The sequence below is a fragment of the Scyliorhinus canicula genome, chromosome 3 (assembly GCF_902713615.1).
Source record: "Scyliorhinus canicula chromosome 3, sScyCan1.1, whole genome shotgun sequence".
NCBI classification, from domain to species: domain Eukaryota; kingdom Metazoa; phylum Chordata; class Chondrichthyes; order Carcharhiniformes; family Scyliorhinidae; genus Scyliorhinus; species Scyliorhinus canicula.
In genome coordinates this window covers 251,878,047-251,899,066 of record NC_052148.1, presented here as the reverse complement: position 1 = coordinate 251,899,066, position 21,020 = coordinate 251,878,047, and the positions used below count along the sequence as shown (strand labels likewise).

Here is a 21,020-nt window from a genome sequence, read left to right as displayed (position 1 = left end):
GCAATTTGCCATAGGATTTGAGTCTGACAAGACAGAAAGATTTCATGTTTTGCGGTTTTGGTGAAATGCTGCTCGGTTGAGCTGAAGTGCACTGGTTCTGTTCCTAAAAGGGTATCTCTCTCCTAAAGTCTCACCACAACCAAGCAAGTAATCTGTTAACTTCATATAAGTGACATTTGAACTGTATTGGGTTGCTCAATTGGAGTTAGCAGCAGGTATTGTTGTTAAGCTTTTCCTTGTGTGTAGGAACTGTTTAACTAATAATTGTAAAGCTCTTTTCTTCGATGGTTAATTCTGTGTTTAAGTTAAAGTTTGTTTTAACATAAAACATACCTATTGGTCAGAATCATTACTCCTGGGGTAAAATATCCTTCCCCCTCAGTTTTACAAAATTTTAAAAATTGTTTGGTGTTCTTTTTTGGTATACTAACAAATGTTGGGGTCTGGTCCGGTATTCTAACCCTTTCCCCCTTGCATCTCCTCCCTATAACCATGCTCCTGCATCCCATTTCCTCATCGGTCGCTCACTTAATTTCATTGATTCTCGCCCACCCCCACCACTGACATAAGCCAATTTGAGTCTCTTGCCCCATTTCCCATATCACCAATGCTGCCAAGTCCCACCCCACACCCTGTTCTTCCCATAATGCCATCCTGATTGGCACTCTTGTTTCATCCAGTACATGTTGTCTCTCATTGTGTTCTGGTGGGAAAGGAGAGGCATGTAGAATGGGATGAATTTTCAGGTGGTTTCCCCATTGCTTCAAAGTATTCTGATTTCCCTCAGTACCATGTCCTGACTCCTCCTTTAAGCTTGGATTTTTCTGTGTGTCCCTTGATTTCCTGCCCATCACTTCTACTTCCATCCCACACAACCTTTTGGGCTTATTCTCCCAGGTCTGTGTAGGCCTCAAATAAATGGTGACGAAAAGCAAGCAGGTGTACCGGAGCAACTTAAAAGTGTTACAAGAAATACTGCCCAGGACTGAAGTCAGGACACTTGAGGTAGGCCGGTATCCAATGCAGCAAAAAGGATTAGGGCCGAGAATCAATTCTAAGATGGACTGAATAGAGCAGAAGAGGCAGAAGCTTAAAGAAAAGGTGATCAAAGAGACCCAGGAGTGTAGGAAAAGATGGGGAGATGTGTGGAGCATGATGTGGCACTGGGTGGGGAGACAGCGTGACAAGATGACAGTTACAAGGAGGAGAGCAGACAGAAACTAGCAGGCTGTTGGAGATATAGTAGTGAGATCAACCGCCTATTATAAAATTTAACAAAGTAACACAAAACTTGACGAATAAGAATGGAAAATGGGCTGCAATAGAAAATATTGACAGGAACTGTGTTGCTGTTGAGAGAATAAATTAGAAGGTTCCGTATTGCTGATTAAAATAGGTGCAAAAGGAAATAGGCATGACAAACAGGAAGATACAAGTGTTCGTTGCACAGTAAATTAAAATGATAGTTTTGTCCCGATTGAAAACTGCCTTAATTGATCATTAAAAATGATTTACCAACTTGTGTTGTATTTCTGGCAAATTCTTCAAAGATGCTTATTTTTGTGATGTGACTTTGGGGTATGTTTTTATATACTTTGAGAATTGGAGAATGACCACATTTTGTTCTGCTAAATGTAGATACCTGTATTTTGAACTCCCATTCGCAGTGCTGTAATTGCAAATGACTATTCCACTTTGTCGTCATTTTGCTCTTATTGCCTCCTATTAAACAGCAGGCAGCTGTAAAACTCCTTAAGAGGGCCTTGCCTGGTCGGAAGCAGATCCGCTGCTGCAGTACAGTGTCACATTACACGCACATTTGCTGACTGGGACATTTATAGATTGCCATGCTGTGTTGATGTTTGGTTTAGTGAAGATTTGTCCCTGTGTACGGATGAAGGATTAGAGAGCCGTACATGTAAGTTGGCTGACGACACTTAATTATGTGGCACAGCAATGTAGATGGAAACGGAAAGGTTCAAATGGTGTTAGATTAAATGAGTGGGCAACTGACATTTAGAGTTTGGTATAGTATGAGGCCGTCCATTTTGGATCTCAGATAGATTGATCAGAGAGTACTTTCTAAATGGTGAGAAAATAGGAACTGCAGAGGAGCAGAAAGATTTAGGGGCCCAGATACAGGAATCACTAAAAGCTAGTGTACTAAAAAGATTGATGGAATATTGGCTTTTATCTCAGAGAGCTAGAAAACAAAGCTACGGTACAGCTGCATAGAGCTCTGGTTGACCCGATCTTCAGTTCTGGGCACTGAACATCAGGAGGGGTGTTATTGACCTTGGACTGGGTGCAGCACAGATTCACCCTGAATGTTGTAAGGGCTAAAAGAGTTGTGTGTTGGGTTAAATTGCATTGATTGGCCTTTTATTCCCTTGACTATGGAAGATTATAGAGTAATTGAAATGATTAAGCTGATCAAAGGAATTGATTAGGTAGATAGAGAGGAATGTCTTTCTCTGGTGGGGGTGTTTAGAACAAAGGGCCATAATAACCTTAAAAGTGAAGCTACGCTATTCAGGGCTGTTGTCACAAACAGTTACCTCAGCACTTACATAAAGTCTAATGAAAATCGGGAACTCTTTGCTAAGGAGCTGTCAAGACTGGGTCAGTCGAAAATATTCAGAACTGAGATTGATGGATTTTTGGGGGAAGGATATGGAGGTTTATGAAACCAAGGCGATGGAGTTAACATACCGATCAACCTTGATCTAATTGAATGGTGGAGCAGGCTCAATAAGCTACATGTTTTCCTCCTATTTCTTAAGTTTTTATTGTCGAAACAAATAATTTTCTTCACCCTAACAGGCTTCCTTTTCATCGGAGTGCTGGGAATAAAGATGTCATTGGTTTTGCCAGAATTCCAGAATAACTATTTTGTATTAAAGAGAAGTGATGAACTTCATGTTGATATCAGTGTATTGATGGACTTGCTACATTATAATATGGGGAATATCAACCTTTCACTTCAAAATGCGGGCAAGATTTTGTAATTTTCAGCATTGACTATGTCCCTTTTGCTTGACAGTGTTGCCATGAATCCAATTTAATGGCATAATGTTTACAAACAAAGCATGTTTAATGCAGTGCTTATACTGCATTGTCTTACATTAACACCCTCTGTTAAAAAAAGTGGCATGTTTTAGCTTCGGCAGATGAGGCTGTTCCAGCTTACTTGACTTGTTTGGACACGTCACATCCACTTTAAATGAAGTGCGCTCTATCATCTTGGCTGAAGCAGTCTCCAGCAGATCAGCTCGGGGTTGATTTTGATGTGCAATGCAGTTTAAACTGGATTTTCTTTCACAATTGGGCTACCCCATCCTGCTGCTGATCAGTTTCTAATGGTTGACGTATTTTGACTCCCCTGTCAGCTGTTAATTAATAGAAACTAGGATGTATTATAGTTTGACTAGAGTACCTGGGCTACCACTACCTGACATGCACAAACCGTAAATGGGAAGGAAAGCCAGTGCTCTCCATTCTAGTTGCTGCAGAAACACAATAGAATTCATAGAATTACACAGCAGAAGAAGTCGATTCAGCTCATAATCAACCACTCTTTGGAAGAGTTGTCCAATTAGTCCCATTTCTCCGCCCTTTCCCTTTCAGATTTTTTCGCCTTCAAGTGTCTATCCAATTTCCTTCTTGAAAGTTAGAATTGAATGTGCTTCCACCACTGATCCAGACAGTACATAACAGATCATCTCAATTTACTGTATTTAAAAAAAACATCTAATTTCACTTGTTTCTTTATCAATTGTCTTGAATCTCTGTACACTGTTTCCACCGAGAAATATCATCAGTAACCAGATTAACTAAGGAGAAATTATCAAAACCCATATTGATTTTGACATTTATTAAATCTCCTCTTAACTTTCTCAGCTGAGGACAGCAATGTCAGTTCCTCTGTCTCTCCTTGTAACAGAGGTACCTCATCCCCAGTACCATTCTGGTAAATCTTTTCAGCACCTTCTGTAAAACTTTGATATCCTTCCAAAAGTGCAGTGCCTAGACTTAGACAGAATGCTGCAGCCTAGCCACTAAGGATCCTGCTATTTAACACATGACAATGATACCTTCAAAGATCTGCGTCCGCCCACCCCCATGTCTCTTAGGTGAGCATTGCTCTGAACTTCTGAATTAAAGAAAAATAATTTGCTTTTTCTCTGTTGCCGTTAGGTTGGCAAATATTACCTGAAACTCGCTGACAATGAGGATGAAGAACTGAACAACAGTACAGCTGTAGACTGGTTGATCCAAGCTGCCAAACAGGGAAAGAAAGAAGCAGTAAAGCTGCTCAAAGGTTGCCTTACGGAAAGGAAAGGTAAATTTGTCTGTAGTTAGAAAGACTTGGAATGGAATGTAGGAGTAAAGGTAACATACCATTTTTAATATCTGGATAATGCAGGGAAGCAGGTAAATAAAAATGAATGCTCGTTGAATGATTACATGAACAGCACTATAGGAACACTGGTTTGTCATATCTATATTCAGCAAAATACTGACTACTTACTCAGACCGCTCTTTAAAAACATGTTTTCATTTCAATGCCACAAAACAATAGACATGCCCTGGGAAAAATATTCAAAGAGCAGCAACAAGACTTAAGTGGTCTGGTCCATGTGTTCAAAAGAGACACTGAAGACGATGCAAAAATGATTCTCAAAGTTGAGGATATGTGTGTCAGCAAAGGCTGAACAGGCTGTTGCTTTTTTCTCAAGAAAAGAGAAGGGTGCAGCGTATCCTGATGGAGCTGATTAAGATTATGAAAAGGTGGATAGGGTAGACATTGAGAAAATGTTTCGAATTGTAAGACTATCTTGAATTTGGAGCCATAATTATAAGAGAGTCACCAATAAACGCCCCTGGGAATTCGGGAGAAAGCTAAGAACGTGGAATGTGTTACCATAAGAAGTTGCAGTGAATAGCATTGATGTATTTAAGGGGAAGCTGGATAAGCAACCAAGGGAGAAATCTGTAAACTGATGTGCTGATAGGCATAGATGAAGTGTGGTGGGAGGAATCTCTTGTAGAGTATAAATGCTGGCATGGAGCATGTGGGCCGAATGGCCTGCTTCTCTGCTGCAGACTGTCATTCTCGGTATTGGAGATTCTCTTCCCTCTAATTTTCCTTTGGAACATGCAGGTGACTTATTGAAGTTTGTGGCCGCTATAAATCTTTTGCACACCCACGTGCAGTTTAAAGGGGCCAACTTGTGCGTGGCCTGCTAAAAGGAAGCATCTCATGAATGTTACGACGTCCTTGACTAGTACGCGGTCGATTCCAGCCCCACTTGACCCGGAGTCCAACAGAAGTGAAATTAATAAATATTTCTTAGAAAAACACCCAAAGTCTTTGGCCCTTAGTTGCCCAATAACTACAGTTACCAGGTTTGTAAATTTAAATACAAATAAGTTTGTTAATAACAATAACTATAGTTACATTTGCAGCAAATAAAACCGGTTAAAGACAGACAACCACAGACCCGAGAAGCGGGTAAAATAATAATGAAAGTGAAAAGATTCTTTGTTTGAAATGGTTGTTTTTAAGCACACCTTTCTTAAATGTAGGCTGTTCGAGATTTCTGTTTTCAGCCTGTAATGGTTTTCACTATAGATTCAGGTCTCTGCAGTGTGAGAAATACAGCAGCCATACAGCTTTTCTGGAGAAAACATGGGAGAAAGAGAGAGCAGTTTCTTTCCTCTCTGAAAATCATCCCACTCAGGCAGGACCCAATCACCGCCTGTAACTGGGCAGAATGCAGCCTTTTGGCCAATTCCTTGGCCACCAGCCAACCAATTGAACAGAGTCCCATCGCGGTCTCGGGTGCCGAAAAGTCTCAGTTCTGCTGTCCAAAGCTAGCACAATGTACTATGTTGTAACTTTCAACTGTAAAAATAAAGAAAGGGGAAATAATGGAATTAACAGTAATGGTCTTACAATAACCTATATAAATATTAAGTATTACAAGCCATTAGTGTAAGACTAGAGCACATAAATTTAAATTGGGGAGCAGGAAAGACCTATATTAATATAAATTTCCCGTCACATCTGTCAAAAATGGCTCTTAAATGTAATCACGTTTGTATAGTTCATAAGTAGATTTAGAGCAAGTGTTGGGAAGAGCAGCTTACTCAGGAAGAGTGGTAGGGAATTTTTAAAAGAATCAAAATATATTTGAATAATAAAACAAATGAATGATGACAAATTTGCTCTTATGCTTTCCTAATCTACAGTCTCAGAAACACTTGCTATAGGGCTCAGGAAGCACACTGGCAGATAAATGTAGTAATGGAAGAAACTGTACCCACTCCAGTAAAAAAGTGTGGAAAATGATGACATAGTTAATGTGCATATTGAGACACAAGAACATGAAATTGGGGTTGAGTTTCCCCTCACAACCTGATTATTTGGCTGGGTTCAGTAAATTTTATGCCAAGACTGGCTGACCGAAAAATAGATACTTGCCGGCCTTGAATGAGTGTTTCAATTTTAATTCAATTCTTTTATTTATGAAGCTGGAAAATGATTGAAGACGTCAGTGTTTTTACGATTACTTGTTCATTAATATTCTATGAATACAGAGTTGATGGACTTTGATTCCAAGAGATACTTAACAGAATGTTTCAGGAATGAGGCTCGATCTGATTAATCTCTGTTCAGCTTAGGAAATGGATCATTGTGGGCTATCCACATCTTCCTACTTCGCCTGTTTGATATTTTGTAATACTATGTGCTGTAACAGTGTTTTCCATTTCATCCTATCTGATGCTGTTTGCATCCCCGAAAAGAAGAATGGAAATATATGGTAAATGTGACTTAACTGAGCTGATTGTTGATTTACAACCTGCTTTTAATCAATTCTAAAATCAATTGCCAAAGACTAAACATACAAATAAACCGGTTTCCATTGTTTGAAACGTTTGAACACTTGCCGACAACATAGCTCAATTTTTAAAGTTGTATTGGGGTCTATTCATTTGGATGTGCAGTACTGTCACAACACCCTGGGCTAATTAATGTGTGGTCAATTCCAGCCTCACTTGACCAGAAGTCACAACACAAGTGAAATTATTTTTTATTTAAAGTACCCAAGATCTTTGGTTGAGCCCAATAAACTACAGTCACCAGGTTTATAACTTTAAAACACAAGTAACATTTTATTATATACAGTATTATAATTAAACGGCAGAAAATATAATTGACTATCTACTACCCCTTTCCCCACCCCCCATCCTTCTTAACTTAACCCACTCTCTATCTATAAATATATATCACACAACTCAGGGGAAAGGGTTTTGGAAGAGGAAAGGAAATGAAACTAAACAGATAAAGATCTTTGCACTGGGATTACTTCCAGTCAATGTCTTTCTGAAGTTCAGGCTTTCAGTTTGGTACTACTTCCTTCTAGGCTTGAGATGGTTTTCTCTAGCAAGGTTGGCTACTTTCTCTCAGCATCATCTCGGGTTGACAGCAAAGGATGTGCCAGGCACTCAGTGCTTTCAGAACAATAAAGCAGTTCCTTCACTTCAGCAAGCAGGGGAGAGACACTTCCTTTCACTTCCACGGTCTAAATACTTCTGCCCAGTTCTCTCAGAAAGCATCATGCAGGAACCAATCACTGACTGTTGTCGGGCAGAACACTGTCCCTGGTCAGCCCACTGGTTACCAGTTAACCAATCAAACCGACTCCCTCCAAACCTGGTTCCTAAGATCCACTTAGTGCTGAAGAGTCTGGCTTCTCTTTTCCAAAATACAGAGGTATCCTGGCAAGCAGGCTGTTTCAACCTTGAGTCTTGTGCTTAGAGGCACAGTCCGATTATGGGTCCATGGACAAAAATAATAAAATGAAAGAAATGGGAACAAAGGAAATAAACAAGGACGGGCATTACCTTTATAAGTTTTGCACAATCACCACGTGCAGTATCTTAAGGGGGAAAACTTGCAAGCGGTTGCATGGTACCGTCCGGGTTACTTCATGACCACGTGTGCTCATGTAGTTTTCAGGGAACATTGCTTAACGCCTTTTTTTTCCAAAGGCATCACATCTGAGAACGAACAAGCGGTGAAGCAGCTCGCGGACGAGAGTGATTTTGAGCGGGCTGTGCGGAAGGCTACCTTAATCATGTACCAGAGGCTGAATCCAAACCGAAAGAAGCAAGTTGCTGTCTCTGAAATCCTGGAGAATGTTAGTCACATCAATGCTGAAGGTAAGGCAAAAGATAAAGTGAATTGAGATTGTTTTGAAGACCAAGAATGTAGAAGAGGTTTACACATTTTCAAACCTCCGCTGATCATGATTAACTTTCATTCGTTTTATTATCATGTAGGTAGTAAAGCAGAACGGGGCCCTGTTCCAAAAATGCTGCAAAAAGAAAGGCGAGTGCTTGAACGACTGGTCAGCATTCAAAGTAAGGACCAAAGCTATGATAGCTCTTTCTGTTTTGTTACTCTTACAAGCACACGTTTAAAGTTAAATAGTCTAATTCGATTTAAAAAAAAACTTATTTCATATTCATTCTGACCCTATTTTTGCGTTGCTTTGACAAAAACTGTCTTGTAGTGCTGTGAAATACCAGGGTCGGGAAAATCAAATCAACACTGCAGGAGAATTTTCCACAATTCACACAATAGCTTGTAAAAGAAAATGGACATTTGTGATGAGAGATTTATTATGTACTATAGATTGTTTTATCTAGATTGCTAGTTGTTTTCAAACAGTTTCCACTTTGCAGTGTTTTCTGATGCAGGAGAATTAATTGAAACCAAAGAAGAAACGTTTACAAGGAAAAGTGAAGTAAGGAAGATTGAAGCACAGTGACATCAAGGGAATAGGCTACGAGCTGCAGAAGGAAATGAACCTGCCTATATAAACTCCCCAATACTACAGTGATCCTGTTTAATGGGGGACACAGTAGCACAGTGGTTAGAACAGTTGCTTTACAGGTCCTAGGTTCGATTCCTGGCTTGGGTCACTGTCTGTGTGGAGTCTGCACGTTCTCCCCGTGTCTGCGTGGGATTCCTCCGGGTGCTCCGGTTTCCTCTCTCAGTCCAAAGATGTGCAGGTTAGGTGGATTGGCCATGCTAAATTGCCTTTAGTATCCAAAACGTTTAAGAGGGGTTATTGGGTCAAGGGCTTGGGATGGAAGTGAGGGCTTAAGTGGGTCGGTGCAGACGCGATGGGCCGAATGGCCTCCTTCTGCACTGTATGTTCTATGTTCCCTCAGTCAGCCTGTCGAAATCCCGCTGAACAATCTCTTCATCATCCTCACAGTTCACCCTCCCACTCAACTTTGTATCATCTGCAAATTTGGAACTAGTACATTTAGTTCCCTCATCCAAATCATTAATAATGTGAACAGTTGGGGTCCTAGCACAGATCCCTGCGGTACCCTCATTCTTGAGGCTTAGGCCAAGGCATGTTGTCAGAGCTAAACAGAGTAATGTTCACTTTGTACTTGGCATTCTGTGCAAACAAAATATCTGAAATACTGACACATTTTTTTCCACAGTGCTCAGAGTCTCACATTGAACTCAGCATTTTAGTGCAGGTTGAGTATCCCTTATTCAAAACGCTTGAGGCTGAGAGTATCTTGGATTCTGGAATTTTTTAAATTTCGGAATACTAAGCTGCAAAGACCCTCGGACACTGCTCGGAGTTGCCAGTCACTTTTGTGTCTGACGGGATACACGGCTTCATGCCGGATTGGCCACAGGAACTAGACTCATTGCTAGGAACAGCTGATACTGAGGACTCTGAGTTGTGAAACGTCACATAGCTGGTAGGTCTCGGGTGAATACCAAGGGCATTCTCCTTCCCACCGCACCAGTTTTCTGGTGCGGCGCACCCCGCCGGCAGTGGGATTCTCCGTCCCGCCAGCCGGCAAATGGGGTTTCCAATTGTGGGCAGCCCCACACCGCCGGGAAATCCCCGGGCGTGAGTGCATTACCGGCTCAATGGAGAATCCCGACAGCGGAGAATCCAGCCCCACATTAATTGTTACTAGAAACATGATTTATGCGCTCAAAAAAAAAAAGTGCGGATTTCAGAGCTTTTCGAATTTTGAATATGGGATATTCAACCTTTAATAAGGATACAGCCATGTTTCTGTTAACCAAAAACTGTTGTCACTACTTCAGGTAACAAGGACATGAAGTTAGATGATTTTGTTGACATGACAAAGAAGTACGCCAAGGGCATGATCCCGTCTAACTTGTTAATGGACGGAGAGGATGATGGCCTTGAAGGGAAACCACCTGAAGATTTGCCGTTGCAGCAGAAGGTATAGTTAAGAATACAAATGGTTCATTATAAGCAACAAGTTGAAGCAAAAATTTATTAGGATAGGTCATTCTTACTTTGACACTTTTTTAATATTACTGGCACTCGGCTTTGTTACAGAAGACAAATGCATTAAATTATTACGCTATCAGAATATCCGGTTTATAGAGAAAAAAACAATCACTGATTAGTACCTAATTCAGCTTTATCAATTCTTGTTCTTGTAAAGATTAGGGAACATAAATTATTCTACTTCATCTCAGTGGCTGTGAACAATTGTAAATTTTTCAAAGATTTTAGTTTTCCTGTCGCAAAGAGCTAACTGGGCAAGGTTGCAGAGTCTTTTCGGAGATTTCTTGCTGGCTGCAGTGATGGTGAGTTTCGGACATCACCTCCAACCTATTATCCCTTGTTCTTGGTTTCTACTGCTTATTAGTGGGTTCCAATGCATTTTGTAGGCTTGATCATACTGCATAATGGTATATTTTTAATCCGTCAATGGTGTCACTAGCTTGCTTTGTTGCAAGTCTTTGCTTGTTAACTTTAATTTTGATCGTTTTGAACTTGATTGTAGTTGTAGATTATTTTCTTCCTGAGCTATGTCAAAAATTTTTTTTTTACATATTCTAAACATATTTTGTCTATTTTCTTCAACAGATCATGAAATATCCACTTCATGCCTTAATGGAAATGAAGGAGCATCTCATAGATTTTGCCTCCAAAGCTGGAATGCACTGGCTACATACAATTGTTCCACTCCACCATGTAAATGCACTTGTGTTTTTTTTCATAATTAGCAACTTGACAATTGACTTTTTTGCTTTCATCATCCCACTAGTCATCTTTTACCTCTCTTTCATTTCCATGGTAATCTGTACTTTGAAAGTCTTTCAGGATAGCAAAGCATGGGACAATTTCAGGACAATGACTGACTTGCTATTGCGCTTTGAGCCAGATCTAGATGTCGAACAGGCCGAGGTGAACTTTAGTTGGAGTCATTTGGAACCCCACATCCACTTCATGCTCTCTGTATTTTTTGTGATTCTTTCCTTTCCCATGGCAGACAAAGACTGGATTCCTTGTTCAGAGCTGGCAGTCATTGCAATTTTCTTCTTGATCACATCTTACATGAGTCTGAGTACAAGTGCCGAACCATACACTCGAAGGGCTCTCATTGTAGAGGCTGCATGCTCAATAATAGGGTTCCTTCACTCTCTTCCTGAAAGCTGGTCCTATTTAAGAATTTTTGGGGAACCCTATGTATCTATTCCGATAGGTAATAACTTCATTTTGAACATTGGCATCCCCTGTTTCATGTACTTTTTCTTGTTTTACTTGTTCTTCAGAATGGCACAATTGAGGAACTTTAAAGGTACTTATTGCTACTTGATTCCTTACCTTGTCTGCTTTATGTGGTGCGAGCTGGCAGTAGAACTCCTGAGGACATCCACGGGCTTGGGTCTTATTCGGGCATCAGTGGGCTATTTCCTGTTTCTCTTTGCCCTGCCAATTCTACTTATAGGTGTTGCACTAATGTTTGTGATCCAGTTAATAAAATGGTTAATTTCCATGGAGTTGATCAAGATCCTTGTCACCCTCACATTGTGCTCAATTCCTGTTATCCTGCACATGTGGACAAAAGCGACCGGCACTTTGTTCGGGCTAGTTAAGTCCCTGACAAAGAGCTCCATTGTCAAACTCATCCTGGTTTGGCTCACTGCAATTTTGATGTTCTGTTGGGTTTATGTGTACAGATCAGAAGGAATGAAGGTGTACAATTCCACTCTGACCTGGCAGCAGTACAGCTTTGTTTGTGGACCTCGTGCCTGGAAAGAGACTAACATGGCTGAGGTTCAGATCCTTTGTGGTCATCTTGAGGGGCATAGAGTAACATGGACTGGAAGATTCAAATATGTCCGTATCATAGAGATCGACAACAGCGCAGAGTCTGCAATAAATATGCTTCCTTACATCTTAAGTGATTGGATGAGGTGCTTGTACGGTGAGACATATCCTGAGTGTGACCCCAAAAATGTGACTGTGATGGAGGAAGAACTCTGTCGGCTTAAGTTCCTCAGCAAGCACACCTGCCATCTCAAAAAGTATTGTCGCTATAAATTTGAAATATCTGTGGGAATGCCTTATGGTACAAATGGGACTGAGACTCTTGAAGATGATGCAACTAAAGATATTGTTCTAAGAGCTAGTAATGAGTTCAAGAATGTCCTGCTGAACCTGGGACAAGGAAGTGTGGTGGAATTCAGTACCATTTTGGAGGGCAAGTTAGGCAGTAAATGGCCAGTTTTTGAACTGAAAGCCATTCGATGCCTCAACTGTATGTCCAAACTAACACCAGCATCAGCAAGACATGTCAAAATTGAACACGACTGGAGAGGTATAGTGAAGCAAGCTTTCAAATTTGCGTTCAACTTCTTCCTAGCACCAATGTTCTGTGCTATCTAAAACCAAATTTTACTCTGAAGTATGAATTGTTCGTGTCTATCTATTGCTGGATAAGCTCCTACCTTTAACTCCTCCAGAGGTATGCTACTGAATATTCCTTAACAATTCTGGAGTCCTTTCCATTGACAAAATATGGTAACACGCCTCGGGCAGTAAAAATGTGCATTTCCCAAGTGCCACCTAAGCGTTATCTGGACCAAATCATTCTGGTCAGATTTATTGGGAAAACAAAATCAAAAGTGAGTTTGTGGATTGTAGGATCTGAGACCCATGCTTAATTTGACCCTGAATGGCTTTCATGTGAATATCAGCCCAATCTTTTTTTAGCTCTATCTTATTTTGCTACGTAAATGGGAAGATTGATGGTTATCTAAATATGGCGAGCATTTGTAAGATACTAAGAACTTTATAAACCATTTAAGGGTGAACCATTAATTAGGTAACCCTGTATTAAATATACAGTATGCATTGAACACATGATAAAAAAGAGCGAACAAGAAATGGTGAAGCATGTATTGACATGGGATGATACAGTGCCATGGATTAATCTGCTTAAATGTATTTGTTCTTCCGAGTATTTTCTGAAGAGATGTTTTATAGATAAAACATCCATCATTAATGTGGCATTTTGGATTTGTTCAACTGTTGCCTTTGACATAAAAGAAAAGAGCAAGAAATGAGACTAAATATCGACAAAGTGCTTTCATCTAAGTAAATTTCGGGAAAAGTTTCAGTCTCTGTACTTTGCTTCATTACCTTAATTATGATTCCTGTTTGTGAGGCTGAAGTAAAGTGATAATGCAACATTTCTCTTTCAATTGCAGCTTACTTGAGAAATGAAGCTATACATGTGTGCATGCTACTGAATTTACACTGGACTCCATGCAGAAATATGGGTTATTTTAATTGTTTAATTCTAATAAATGGCCTTAAGTGGCATGGTCACCTTTAGTGATATTGTTGCATCACTGGAGACGGTCTCAATGGTTATATAATTTAAGGTCATATTTTTAAGACAATTCCACGATAACTATGTTTGCATCAGTAATGCGGTATGAAAATTGGGGTCTGTTTTAAAATATTAAAGATGTTTTCTCCACCCTTTCTTCACCCCACCCCATTGCTTCTGTGATGGTATAAATATATGGACACAATATAGTCATCTCATACCATAGCTACATTAGAGTTCTCTCCAAAAATATGAACAAGTATAGTCACCCAGAATTATTTGCAAGAGTGCAATTTCAATGGTAACTACACTTCAAAAAAAGTACTTAATTGGCTATAAAGGGCTTGGGACATCCTGTGATCACGAAAGGCGCTATATAAATGCAACCTTTTTTCATACTTTGGTAATTTCACTGCACTTTTTTCCCCTTATGGGCAGCAGGGATGAATGATTTAAATACAACATGGAAGCTCCATGGTGAATGAATTGTGGTCAGTTTAATGTTTCCTTTTTTGTTCAGCAGCCACCATAAGAGTGGAAGTGATGTCTTTGTAAATTAACCATAGGTTGTGAGGGTGGCCAATTTGAAGGTCAATAAACTGTTCTCCCTGATAGCAAAATGTTTAATTTTTGGAAAGGCACCTAAATTTCTAATGACTCTCAGAAAATTTGAGTAAGGTTCGAAAGGCAATTCGTAGCTTTATATAGTGTCAGTTTAATGGCAGCTTCATTTTATGGTACTGTTAGCTATGGGAGGGGAGGATGGTATTTTTTTAATCAATCTCGATGCTCAAGAGCAGTTTGATCTTATAAGAGTAGAGGTTAATGGAATGTTGCCTTAACTTGCCTCTGACCAAAAAGTGTGACAGTGTGTGCTGCAAGAAAAGAATGCTATCTCTGCTCCATCTATAAATGTTACATACCCGGTCATTTGAGATGGGGAATGGGCCTGGGAGTTCTGAATTGTTATTTTATTTCTTATAGGATAACAAGGATAACAAATATAAAATTTGAGATTTATTGGGCTTTTTATAGATTAAAGTTTCTTTTTGAAAGCAAGGGTGTGCTGACCTTGGAAAGGGTCCAGAAGAGGTTCACAAGAATGATCTCTGGAATGAAGAGCTTGTCGTATGAGGAACGGTTCAGGATTCTGGGTCTGTAAGAGTTGGAGTTTAGAAGGATATGGGGGGATCTTATTGAAACTTGCAGGGCCTGGATAGAATGGACGTGGAGAGAATGTTTCCACTAGTAGGAAAAACTAGAACCAGAGGGCACAATCTCAGACTAAAGGGACGATTCTTTAAAACCGAGATGAGGAATTTCTTCAGCTAGTGGGTGGTGAATCTGTGGAACTCTGCTGCAGAAGGTTGAAAAGGCCAAATCACAGTATATTTAAGACAGAGATAGATAGGTTCTTAATTAATAAGGGGATCAGGGGTTATGGGGAAAAGGCAGGAAAATAGGAATGAGAAAAATGTCAGCCATGATTGAATGGCAGAGCAGACTCGATGGGCCGAGTGGCCTAATTCTGCTCCTATGTCTTATGGTCTTATGAAAGATAGTTAGAAGTGACTAAAGAACAGACCTAAGCCATTCAGCCATACAATCTTATTCTGTGTTCACAGTAAATTTTCTGAGTATAAGGAGCACTTTAGTTGATACTACTGTTAGAATAATTGTTTCCAAGAATATAACTTTTTTAAAAGTCTGCTTAACCAGCACTTGGCTCAAAATCTCAAAGAATTTTCAGACAAATCGAAAATGTGTTGGGAGTGAGGGAAGAGAAAGGCATTTGATTGGGAACTAAGTGTATCTGCCCATCAAGAAGTTTAACTATTCCCATCAAGGTGGTCTGCTAAGTGATTCTAACATAAATCTGTATCCAAAGGCTTCCATCTCTTTCTGGCCTTAAAGTTAATCTTCAAGTGACAGGGTTCATTGATATTAAAACAGTACATGTTCCAGTATTTCTAGTCATGAACACATAATCATGCATTCATATAATTTGTACCACCTTGCGTTCTGTCCTAATTATTTGCAGGCAGATATTAGGAAAGGGGCTTATTTTGTGAAAGTGACAAAGCAGAATCTGGATATAACGTATGTGGTATTCATTTTCTTCAAATCTCACTTTTTTTTCCCTTCAAAAGGCAATTTTGTAATGCAAGTAGTGTATTTGTGGAAGTAAAACTTTTTTTGGGGGGGGGTGCAGGAGTGGATGTTGTCATCTGCGATATCTGATACTTAATGTACCCTACATGATACAGTATCTATTTATCCATGGCTTGAATTCTGATACTTCAGGAAGCTGCCAAACTCAGAGTTGCACGGTTGAAAAAAAACAGTGGATATGTTTGTGACAAACTTGCCAAAACTCAAGAAGGTCACAGAAGTGCTATAAATAATTCAAGAGTCTGCTCTGTGTTTTTCAAAATATGTTGTGCATCATCTGGTCAGCCAAAGATCTTTTACTGGAAATTAAGGATTATTACAAGTATATTTTGTAAAAGAAAAATGACGCTACTTGAGTCTCAATTATTCATTGATTGCTTTATTCTTAATTGACTAGCAGTAATTAGTTTCTACTTTTATTAAGTGCCTGATTAACCTTCACTGTGGCTGTACAATCTTGTGTGTAGGTGCAACAAGGGCAGTGAGCAACGTAGCACTGTGAGTGAAAACATTTGAATAAAGTGTACATTTTGCAAAGACTCACCTAAATATTCAAGTGCTTTACTTTCGGTTCATATTACTACTTATTTGAGCACTAATTGTCATTTAACATTTAATCTGGTTGTATTAAGTGCCTGATTGTGACACTCCATGGTGACTGTATCACCCACAAATGTAATTTTTTTGAAAAAGCTAATATTTAGCTTCTGTATTAAACATTGTATTGGCACCACACCGTACAAGCATTTGACTGCATTCAATCAGTTATGAAATCTTTGCTTTAAATAAAAAGGCTGCTGCATTATTTGTGCCAATGATTTACTTGTCTTATCAGATATATCTAAGGGTTTAGTGGAAGCAATTCGGTTTATTGAATTGTTTATTGAATTGCATACGCAGCCCTAGAAATTCAAGCATGCTTATTTTGAGCACAATGGAGAAGATGCAGGGTTCAATTGCTGCCTAAATGTTGAGTCCAAGGTGCCTGTCATTTTGGCCCTCATTTCCATGTAACCAGCAAATTACACACAACTGCTGGGGAATCATAATTAAAGAGTAGGCGACAGCAGCTATTTGTAGGTGTGAAAGATAAGGCAATCCAGCCTGGAGTGAGTGATCAGTGATCCAGATAAATTGGAATCAAAGATTGGCAAATAGAAGTATAACAGAACAATGAGTTGTCTTTGAAGAGGAGATGGTTCATAAACCATCGAGTTACATTCCTGTGAGGATGAAAGATAGGAAAAACTAATTCAAAGCTTTCTAGATAACAAAAAAGATGAAGCAGGAAAAAAAGATTGCACATGACAAATGTCAGTTAAAAGCCAGGCTGAATGTAGAAAGTTCAGAGGGAAAATGGAATAATAAATGAAAAGCAAAGAGTATGAGAAGAAACTGGCAGCTAACATAAAAGGGATGAGTGTCTTTCATGGTCATAAGTATGAAAAATGATGAGTGGGGCTGACTCAGGATCAAAAAGGAGACGTATGTGAAGACAAAGGACTTAGCTGAGATATTTAAATACTTTTCAGTCATCCATTTGAACACTTTGGAGGAAGCACTGAGGATGGCAAGGGCACATGGTATACTCTGGGTGGACAAATTCAATGTTCATCACTGACATGGCTGAGAGTCCTGAAGGACAGACTAGGGATGCAGCAGGTGCAAAAGGAACCAAGAGAGACAAATTTACTTGACCTGGTCCTCTCCAATCCACCCTTGCGGATGCATCTGTTCATAACAGTAGTGGTAGGAGTGAGCACTATGCAGTCCTTGTGGAGATAAAGTTCTGTCTTCACATTGAGTATACCGTCCATTGTATGGTAACACTGTGCTCCATGGGATGGATTTCAAACATATAGTAACTCAAAATTGGGTATTGATGAGGTACTGTAGGCTATCAGCAGTATCAGAATTCTGTACAACCAGTCTGTAACCTCATGGCCTGGCACATCCCCCAGTCTACCATTACCACCAAACCAGGGGATCAACACCGGTTCAATGAAGAGTGCAGAAGGGCATGCTAGGAGCAGCACATGGCATACCTAGAAAATTAGGTATAAACCTGGTGAAGCTACAACACAGAATTAATTGCATGCCAAACGGTAAAAGCAAAATGGGATATCCAGAGCTGAGCAATTAGACAAACAACAGAGCAGTTCTAAGCTCTTCAGTCCTGCCACATCCAGTCATGAATGGTGGTGGAATGATTTAAACAACTCCCTGAAGGAGGAGGCTCTACAAACATCCCCATCCTTAATGGGAAGGGGGGGGGGGGGGGGGGGGGGTCCAGCACATCAGTGCAAAAGGCACGGCTAAAACGTTTACAACAATCTTCAGCCAGAAGGGCTAAGTGAATAATCCATCTCTGCTTTCAGTCAGAAGGACTGAGTGAATGATCCATCTCTGCTTCATCCTGAACTCTCAAGCATCACAGATGCCAGTCTTCAGCCAATTCAGTTCACTTCACGTGATATCAAGAAACAGCTGAAGGCATTGGATACTGCAAAGGCTAAAAAAGGGCTCTGACAATTGTTGCAACACCCTGGTCTAGTGCACGGTCAATTACAGCCCCACAGGCCTGGAGTCTCTACACAAGTGAATTAACCAAGAATTTTTGTATAGTTTCTAACTTACTGTCTCTATTCTTCATATTTTCACTTTTCCACTCTAACTCTTGAAGTAAACGCAAGCTCTTTGCCGTAAGCAAGAAAATCATTTCTGCATCATTTGAAAGTTAAATTGTGTACGAATTACTTCTCCTTGAGTCCTTCTGCATGCTGGACATATTAGAGAATAAGATTTAAGTGATTCTCAATTGTGATCAAATAGAAGACAATAAGCGATTCTTATTTGCACCAGAGAAGTGTTAACTCAAATTTCTACTGAGTTTTAGTGTTCGCAAGTGCCACTAGATCCGCATGGTAGATCACTTTCAATATCTTCAGCCATACGTGCAAATTGCTGCCAAGGTGTGGTGGGGCTGGTTGGAGCAAGGGGGCTGGGGGAGAGGAAAAAGCACTACTGAAGGAAAAATGTATAGGGACAAACCATTCATAGGATCATTGAGTCCCTTCAGTGTAGAAGGAGGCCATTGGGCCCATCGTGTCTGCACCGACCCTCTGAAAGAGTGCTCACCTAGGCCCACTCACCCACCCTATCCCTGTAACCCCATAACCCCACCTAGCCTTCCGACACTACAGGACAATTTAGCATGGCCAATCCACCTAACCTGCACATCTTTGGACTGTGGGAGGAAACCGGAGCACCTGGACAAGGGGAGAGCATACAAACGCGACACAGTCACCCAAGGTTGGAATTGAACATGGGTCTCTGACGCTGTGAGGCAGCAGTGCTAACCACTAATTCAGCTTCGACCTTGCTCTGCCATTCAAATTTATGCTGGCTGTTCTACCTCGACTCCACCTTCCCGCACTATCCTTATATCCTTTTAATTCCATTAGTAGCCCAAAATTCACTGACCTCAGTCACAACCTTCAAAGTGAAGAAGCCTGTTTGCCTCATCTCAGTCTTAAATATTCAATCCAAAGATTTGGCATTGCTCTCAATTGGGCAATCAATGGAGTGGTGCATCCCCCCCCCCCCCCCCTGTCAATGAGTAATCTTTTTCACTTGAAAATAAAATTCCATCAATGCACTCTTTTCTGTGACATTTTTAGGATTATATTTTGTCCACTTTACCTTTGGTGTTCTGTGTGTACTTCACGGGTCTTGTAACTGCAACGGAGGATACAGCAGTGTCAAATATTGTTGTTTTAGTCGATAGGGATGGTACTTCATGACCATGGAAACAGCCAGGTGCCATTGTTTGTACTGCACAGAAAAATCCATGAGAATGTGATTATATATTGACTATATTACTATTATTTTAATCTATTTTGAGGGATGTTTATGTAATTTTTCCCCTGTTTTTTTTAAACAGACTGGAAAATACCTCCCTCATTTTCAAAAATTTTTATTTTTTAAATGTCCAGTTCCTGAGAAATTGAAAAATCCAAGCTATCGCCAAAGCTGAAAAGAAGAGAATATTTTGGAAAACTGTGAATTCCAGCTTTATTTTTTGTTGTTATTTAAACTTCTGCTGAATTTTAACACGATTCCCTTTAATTTTCTCAGGCTCCACTTACCCACACATCAGCCACAAGATGGCAGTGTAATTCTTGACATGGTCACACAATGAATAGATTTTGAGCTGCAGCGATGAAATTCCTTGGTACACTAGTCACGGAGACACCACCACTGGTGTCTCCTATATATGTTCTACTTGAATTTCATCTTGAACCGAGCAACGAAACATAGGGTGTTGCTTCTGAATCCAATTATTTGGCATACATTGGTATAACTTGCGAGCTTTCATCCCGATTAAACAGTGATTGCCTTTCACTTGATTTTTTCAAATAATTTATATTTTGTTTTTTTCCCACTTTTATGTAGAAAAGGCAACACCCCCCCCCCCCCCCCCCCACCCCCCACTCGCTCAGCACTTTCTATGACACCACTATTCTTAGCTTAAGTCAGGCCAGCGATACAAGCCTCTGTTTCGTGAACAGCCATGTTGGAGGTATCAGCTCACTGTTTGTGGGGCAGGAGACTGAGGCTAGCGAATTCCTGTGGCACACAAACAACCTGCTATCACACAGCGAAGGAGTCACGCTGATGCTGTGACTTTGCACATGAGAGTTGAACATGCCTTCTTGAATTTTGAAACAGCCTTGGGAACAAACAGTGCCTGATAGTGCTCCATAATTCCTTGGCATGGGAGCAGCAGGATGCTCCCAAGGTGTAGGATTTTGCAAAGTGGCAACATCTGTATGCTTTTTTGCCTTTCCACATCCACAGTCGACTTCAGCTTTTTTAAAACAGGTTCTATTGAATTTTCCTTTAGAAGTATTTACCTTGAGTGGCTGATACATGGTATTTGTGGTTTAACTGGCTCAAGTTAAAATAGGGATGTGGTTTTAGATTTTTTTTAAATATAAGATTTGAAAATAAAATGTAAATTTAAAATACATTCTCCTTGCAGCCACTAAGAATTTTTTTGACCGCACTCTGTGTCTGGGGATTATCATGCACTCGCCCAGGTCCTTTCAGAACTGTAAAGGCCCAGAAAAGAT

General features: G+C 40.1%; 1 protein-coding gene across 1 annotated transcript in view; it reads left to right on the top strand.

Moving 5' to 3' along the window:
- The window catches only part of LOC119963431 (wolframin-like), a 51,869-nt gene extending 35,171 nt beyond the window's left edge, over positions 1-16,698 (top strand). The window contains exons 3-7 of the mRNA XM_038792547.1: positions 4,198-4,342; positions 8,059-8,229; positions 8,350-8,430; positions 10,160-10,302; positions 10,959-16,698. Of these exons, the coding sequence (XP_038648475.1) occupies positions 4,198-4,342; positions 8,059-8,229; positions 8,350-8,430; positions 10,160-10,302; positions 10,959-12,764 (2,346 nt within the window). The 3' untranslated portion in view covers positions 12,765-16,698. The remainder of the gene's footprint in view (positions 1-4,197; positions 4,343-8,058; positions 8,230-8,349; positions 8,431-10,159; positions 10,303-10,958) is intronic.
- The last annotated feature ends 4,322 nt before the right edge of the window (positions 16,699-21,020 follow it).